At 45.8% G+C, this 7,695-nt stretch overlaps 1 protein-coding gene across 1 annotated transcript; it reads right to left on the minus strand.

Moving 5' to 3' along the window:
- Nucleotides 1–6,353: 6,353 nt before the first annotated feature.
- Nucleotides 6,354–7,384, minus strand: LOC135825107 (F-box only protein 9-like). The gene is given in 2 exon segments (XM_065337844.1): nucleotides 6,354–6,655; nucleotides 6,699–7,384. Coding segments are annotated over 2 exon segments (909 nt in total). The 3' UTR covers nucleotides 6,354–6,432.
- Nucleotides 7,385–7,695: the final 311 nt, after the last annotated feature.

Consider the following 7,695-nt stretch of genomic DNA (forward strand, 5'->3'; position numbering starts at 1 on the left):
GTGCGGGAGAAGAGCCGATCATACAGATGTGAGTAAAAAAAATGCACTCTGTGTACGGCGGAAAAATTCCACATCCTGACTACACCTAAGAAACTCCTACTCAACAAGCGGTCTGAGATGGTCTCGAAATGCAGGCATGAGAATAAGTTCCGCCTCGCAAATTTCACACCTATCAAATGAACTGACCAAGTACTGTAATGCGCTTTGCCTGAGCACTTATTATTAATAACACAATCCCCTGGCCTGTTGTTGGCGTTGCCACTCTGATCACGCCTGCCCGTCACCAAACGACTCCCTACTTGTAGGGATCTCACTGGCCCATTGCCCGCCATCCTCCTGGCACCTCCACCCATCTGCTGTACACTGCCTCCCCGTCGCCTCTTTCCGCGCTTTCATGCTCACACCAGCCTGTTTCCCGCCACTCTCCTGGCACTTCCACTGTCGCGCCTTGGCCCGCACCAGCTTTCTTCCCATACCTCACACCAGATTTAGCGCTAAATTTGTTTATGCTTGTGGCCCTATGTGTTTATAAGCATACTGTTGGGTAGACCCGAGTATCAGTTGTCTGATGATTGCCTAGCGGCATGAAACTCAGAGTTACAACCAACCTGAACGTCCTCCGCTGAGTCTGCTATGGACTTCACAACACTGTAACTTTGGTCCGTGTCTTTGGACCAGTGGTGTTTTTCTGTTATTGAAGAGAAGCTTCTTTAAATCGATAACACTTGACCTCGTATTCCTACCCTATTATCTATTTATCTACAAGTCGGATCAATCAGTTACGTGTCGAATGATAGCTTGCGCTCTTGTAGCTCCTCATCCCATGAATCCTCCAGTTTTTCATCCAAATACAGGCAAACATCTTAATAAATCGGCGCTCGGTTGCCATTTTGCAACGTATTCTACCATATTTCTGAGAAAGATCAGGGACCACCGCCTAATGTCAAGTAACCGCATAGGTAGTATCCTCAGCACAGCACATCCATTCCGAAGCATTTTCAAAATAATTTTATTTCATATAAAATTTGGACTGCTGTGTGGGTCCTAGCCTGGATGTATCAGCTGTAAAGGTTCTAGCCTGTGTGCATCAGCTGTGTGGAGCACTCCTTTCGCATGGTTTAGCAGACAGTACCATACAAACGAAAGTCAACGAAACATGACGCGAAGGAGACCAAACACTACCGCCAGGAACAAGGCTATTACACACGCTGGCTTTATAAGCCAGCAGCAGGTGCCTTTTTCCTTCCTATCATCTCCTCCTGGCTCGCTGCTTCCAGTAAGCACTAGTGGGGTATTCTCCCCTGGCGTTTTGGGATTATGACTACACATTGTACATCCGTGTATCCAATCATCGTGTATTGTGCCACGTTAGTGTGGTACAATTCGTCCGCGTTCGTCTGGCCTACAATCTATCAGATTTCCTTTTACCCATAAGGGAACACACACACTAGACAACATGAAACAGTCCTTCTTTCTATCATAATTATAATCGTATGTTCTCCCTCTGAGTTCATTCAGCAGACATTGTGCAACTATACCCACTGCATTTCTGACTAGAAAAACTCGGGAACTACCAAATACATTTTCCTGATTTACCCTTCACCCTTCCAGGACGAACGTCGGTTGTGTAAATCTGCACCAGATAACTTCAGACTGTGGTCTTGTAGCCTGAGTGCATCCGCGGCACTTATCTGAATAGCATGGTGTAGCGACGAGAGGGGTATTGTCACTCGGCACCCTTAGCATCTAACGCAGGCATTATTCGGGTGCTGTTACAACTTCCTTTCAAAACCCGGATAGGTACAAAAGCCAATGACACTTCTAGAAAATAATAATTAGGACAATTCCAGAGATTGTGGAAACGATCGCCAAAACATGCATCGTGTCTGTGGTGTCACCTTGTTACCATGGCCATATCTGATGGCCTCTTTTTCTCGGAGTCACATCTTGCATTAACCCCAAGATAGGTTAAGAATGAGGTGACGTACAGGAGGAGACAATACTAATCCTATAATATCTCCCAATTCAGGATAGCGGCCTGTCAGAAACATACACCCATAGTCTTCAATACTACCGTCGATTTTCTTTGAAAACTTCGAAATTTGTCCTCATTGCTTCTTTGCTTGGGCTCTTTGAGCTCATCATCCCGTGAATAATCCAGGTTTCTACTTCAGTATCACATACAGGCAAATAACTCAAGAAATTCGGGCTCGGTTGTCATTTCGCAACGAATTCTACCGCAATGCTGAACATTAACACAAAGGAAATACTAAATACCACGTAACCGATCATCTCTCAAGGAATATCCCATGTTCCGTTAAATTTTTCGAATGTACCCACATAAGGTAGTATTCACAATACATCCATTCCAAAACATTGGTTTTAAAATAATTTTATTAAAATGTATGTATAATATGGACTGCTGTGAGGGTACTAGCCTGTGTGAATCAGCTGTGAGGGTACTAGCCTGTGTGAATCAGCTGTGAGGGTCCTAGCCTGTGTGAATCAGCTGTGAAGTTCCTAGCCTGTGTGCATCAGCTGTGTGCCGCAGTCCATCTGCATGATTGAGCAACCCGTTTACTGGGAGAGACAACTCAACGAAACAACACCCAAAGGAGACCAAACACTAAGGCCAGCGCCAAGACGGTCACAGACACTGGCTTCCATATCCGGCAGCAGATGCACTTCTCTTCTCTGTCGTTCTCTGCTACTTCACGGCATTCGTTGGGGACAATCGGGGTACTCTTTGTTGGTGCCTTTGCTTGAGGCACAATTCGCCGTCTCATATGCAGAGGCATCTTTCTTACGAAATAACGAATAGGTTTTGAATGGGCAACGTTTGCAAAGCGTGCGGCAAACTCGGACTATGCCAGATTGAGTTTGTAGGTGTGTAAATTGGATAGGTGCAGGCTCGCCGGCTTCTACCAGTATGCACCCTGATCGCGGCACCCTTATTGTGATGACGTTCCTGTGGATGAGGGAAAACTCGGACGTGGAATGTTTCATCATTCTTTAGTATCCTGCATTCAGCCATAGGACTTCACAACACTGTAACTTTGGCCCGTGTCTTCAGACGAGTGGTGTTTTTTTATTGAAGAGAAGCTTCTTTAAATCTACAATACCGGACCTCGCATTCTTTAACCTAACATCTATTAATAATAAGTATGATCAATCACTGACGTGTCGAATGATAACTTCAGAACTTGTTATAAATGACATTTTGTAGCTACCAAACAATCAGCTCATAGTCAGGCTATAATAATGCACGACACTGTTGGACGGGACTGATATTCAACCACTAACTGGTTAACTAACTGGCTACTGGCCAAGCCCACCTCCGATGCACCCTTCAACAGCCATCCAACTTGGGAGATTCTCATACATATGATAACATGTTATGCAATGTTATTGCATGACCTGATTGTGCAGTAAACTGGTAGTGTTAGTGGATATTAGAGTGTAACGTGCAGTTCCTTGCTCCGTCATCATCGACAAGCAAGTCACATTTACATCCGCTAACTTCCTTCACAGCTGAGACTTTCCGCTCGTGCTTTTCTTAGTTTCCATCCCCTTCCCCTCCGATGTTAGCATATAACACATGCACGTACTTACATATGCCTGTTTCCACGCACACGTCTATCGGGTTGAGGACTTTCATTTCTCCCGGGGGGAGGGGGGGGAGTTCTAGAGCTGCATAGCCAGTTATTTGTAGAACGTCAATACCGTCCGACAGTGTCGTGCAATGTTATCGCATGAACTGATTATTCAGTAACAGGCGGTATTAAAACTTCAGAACTAAAATATTGCGACAGAGCTTTCGGCCAGATTTTCAATTCATTGCACTCCCAACTCATCACAACCACGCGCTCTTCAGCCGAACCATACAGACACCAGCAAGGACACTTCCGTTGAGAGATAATATTGCTCCACGCCCCTAGACAATATTTTAGTTCTGAAGTTTTAATGCGCCGTTAGTGGCAGAGCAGAGTGGACACGAAGAGTCGGTGAAGAAAGAAGGAGGGATGACAAGACGAGTCGGTGAAGAAGGAAGGAGGAAAGCAAGACGCATCTGCAACATCTTTGATCAAACTGAGCTGAGCTGCTGATACGAAGCGTCGACCAAGCATTCCTGACTGGAGTGAATGCCCCAGCTGGCCTCTCGTTTGTCGGTGGTTGCTGCTAGACCTGTTAGTATCACACTCCTGACTACAAGTTTCCTGGTGTGCATCGACATCGGCATCAGTGGGGCCTCCCGCTGTCGATCCTGTTGACGGGCGGACAGGTCGGTGTGAATCCTGAACGGCAACCGAGCCTGTCGCGTTGGGGGATCTCGGGGGTGAGTCTCGCCTCGCCTGCATACATGGACATTGCAACATCATAATAATAAACAACATACGTGTACTTTCCATTGGCATCAGTATTCCGAGTAAGATTTTCGTCGCTTGTGTGGTGTGTTTCTCCACCAATGAGCGCGTACTATGATTATTTATCGCTGTTCTCACACTTTACCATTTTAGCAGCTTGCATATGCCATTGATATATGTGGAAAGCGCACACTTGCGCCATTTCTGGTGTATAAGAATGATCATTCCTCCATTATCATCATTATCATCCTCTACTGATGAGCTCCGACAGGGAGCGAAACAGCTGTCTAGGGGCGTGGAGCAATATTATCTCTCAACGGAAGTGTCCTTGCTGGTGTCTGTATGGTTCGGCTGAAGAGCGCGTGGTTGTGATGAGTTGGGAGTGCAATGAACAGGCGGTATTAGTGGACATTAGAGAGGTTAAGGTGCATGGTATTTCCGACGTGACTCCAAATTTGGACATGAGAAGCAGGTCACTCGCGTTGATTTTTCGACGTGTGAGCCAAATAACGTGAGCTGAACTTTCGCGTCACGTCAGAAATAACGTGCATCTTAACCTCTCTTTCACAGAATTCCAAGATATTACAAGCTGGTACTGAAGTACTGGTGTTGACAATACCAATTCAAGATCATTGATTCTTTGCTTACGCTCTTTGAGGTCATCATCCCGTGAATTTCATTTTCCAACGCATCCTATCACATTTCTGAGCAATAATAGACAGCAAATACTAAATACAACTGCCTATTTTTTTCCGATCATCTATCCTTCACTGGCGCGCGGTCGGTTAAATCTCTCGAGGGTAACAACATAAGGTTCAAGTAGTCTTAATAGTTGTATTAAAATGTGTGTATATAATGGACTGCGAGGGTTCTAGCTTGAATGCATCAGCTGTGAAGGTCCTAGCCTGTGTGAATCAGCAGCGTGGAGCAGGCCATTTGCATTATTTAGTAGACCGTATCACAGAAACGCCAATCAACGAAATAATACCCAAATGAGAGCAAACACCACGCCCAGTAACAAGATTAGTACAGCCATCGCCTTCATAATCCGGCAGCAGATGTTTTGATCTGCCTTTTCGTCTTCTGCTGACTCACTGCTTCCTGCGGAGACAAGAGTGGTTTTCTCCCCTGGCGTTGGAAGACTGGCCGAAAGCATTCTTGTTCCAATTCAAATCAAACATCCAAATCACTGATGTATCCAATTACTACTTTCACAACGAATGGTAAAACATTTCTCATTATTTATAGGTTGACGTAAATATCCATGATTGTATTCAAGTATCGTGTAGTTCAAAGCACTACTTATAGGTTAGTGCATGGCAGGGAGGGCTTTAAGGCTTGTTAGTGCCCGACAGGTTAGCATGAGGGCCGTAGGCCCAAGGGCTACCCTGAAGGGCACAAAAAGCCATAAGACCCTCCCTGCCATGCACAAACTATTTGAGAACGAGGTTACATGTATTATCTCACTTCCATTATGCTTTTGTACCATTATATTGGGTGGTTTGTGATTTGTGTGCAGAAAGACTTGGTGTGGTATGAAAGAATATTTTCTTCTGGTAAGTAATGGTAACTCAGCACCACTGAAGACTACTAAAAGTAGAAGAGAAGCAAATGAAATGCTGGGCTCTTATTGCGAGCTTCATTCTTATTCATAGCTTGTGGAGCTATTTAGGGGCTTTGAGAGCCCCTTGTCGATACCTCTGACTTTGATTTTCTGTTTTTATAGGTTTCCGCTAGTTGTTGAGAAAGAAAAATCGTATAGATGAAAGATTACGGGAGGAAAAAACGTATGCATTATAGTACGGTGCAGATAATGAACTCTGCACAAAATGTACGGTGTACTACTAAAAGCAACGCATTTGAGAAGTGTGTACGGTTTTTTCCTCCCGTAATCTTTCATCTATACGATTTTCCTTTGTCAACAGCTGGCGGAAACCTATATAAACCGAAGATCAAAGTCATTAGAGGTATCAACAAGGGGCTCTCAAAGCCCCTTAATTGCTCCACAAGCTATGAATAAGAATGAAGCTCGCAATAAGAGCCCAGCATTTCATTTGCTTCCCTTCTACTACACAACGGTGTGGTACGGCTTGTAGAACTCATCCAGCGACTTCTCTCCACCACGATAGTACATTGTGGAGCTTACATAACAACCATGGTAGAGCGGATGTGACACAGTCTGATAGTGGTATTGCCACGATAGTTCGGGTGCTGCTATGGTGGCCTTTCCCCATATTCTGCGGCATGCGGCTCGCCAGAGCACATGGTGGCAACTCCACAAGTAGAACTGCCGGCACACTTCTGCCAATTTCTCCAGAGTGTAGACATCAGTACATTGTCGAGCTTACATAACAACCATGGTAGAGCGGATGTGACACAGTCTGACAGTGGTATTGCCACGATAGTTCGGGTGCTGCTATGGTGGCCTTTCCCCATATTCTGCGGCATACGGCTCGCCAGAGCACTTGGTAGCGACTCCACAAGTAGAACTGCCGGCACGACTCGGACAATTTCTCCAGAGTGTAGACATCCAGCGAGGATGACACCACCCACTAAAAGATACACTGCAACACGTCCGCTGGTAATGCAGAGGTGTGTGTCCCAGGCATCTCCGGCACTTCGGGCTCGATCTGCGAGTGACGGAATAGCTCGTACAGATCCATCGTTTCTCCGTCACATGAAGTCGAGCTTTCTGATGCCGTAACGCCTGGCGGTAGTGGTTCACCATCTGCGTCGGTGTCACCATCAGAGTCACTGGGGACTTCCCTTCCAGAATGCACTGAGGCTGCATCGTGGTGGCCAGAAGGCGCGGACTGTGCCGATGCTGCTGCTACAGTAGCCGATGCCTCTTCACCTTCACCGGTCTGTTCTTGAAGTTTTTGCGTGGGGCCGGCGTCCTTTGCGGGGCGACTGGCCGATGGCGATGTACTGCCGGCTGTACATGCAGCCGAGCTGCCCACCTTTGCAGCGTCAACGTGCCTGTCCGCTGCAGCAGGCTCGTGTGCAGTGTGAGATGACATTCTCTTAACATTTATATAGTCATTTTCATCACCTTGAGTTTGTGCCTTAATTTACGAGTACACATAGTAGATATATGTAATGTATCAGTGCACATTGTAGATCTATGTACTATAATACAAATATAGCGCAGAGTAATGATGGAGGTGACTCAACAACTTCTTTAATGGCCGAGAGCTCTGTCACAATTATAATAATCTTTATTCCCGTAGCTATGCAGAAGACGTTACTTCAGTAACGTCTGGAGCTAGCCAGGGTTCACACAGCTTTAATTTAGTGTTTGTGTGTTTGTGAGTTTGTGTCACGCCTGGCG

Source organism: Sycon ciliatum, chromosome 9, assembly GCF_964019385.1.
Source record: "Sycon ciliatum chromosome 9, ocSycCili1.1, whole genome shotgun sequence".
Lineage (NCBI taxonomy): Eukaryota > Metazoa > Porifera > Calcarea > Leucosolenida > Sycettidae > Sycon > Sycon ciliatum.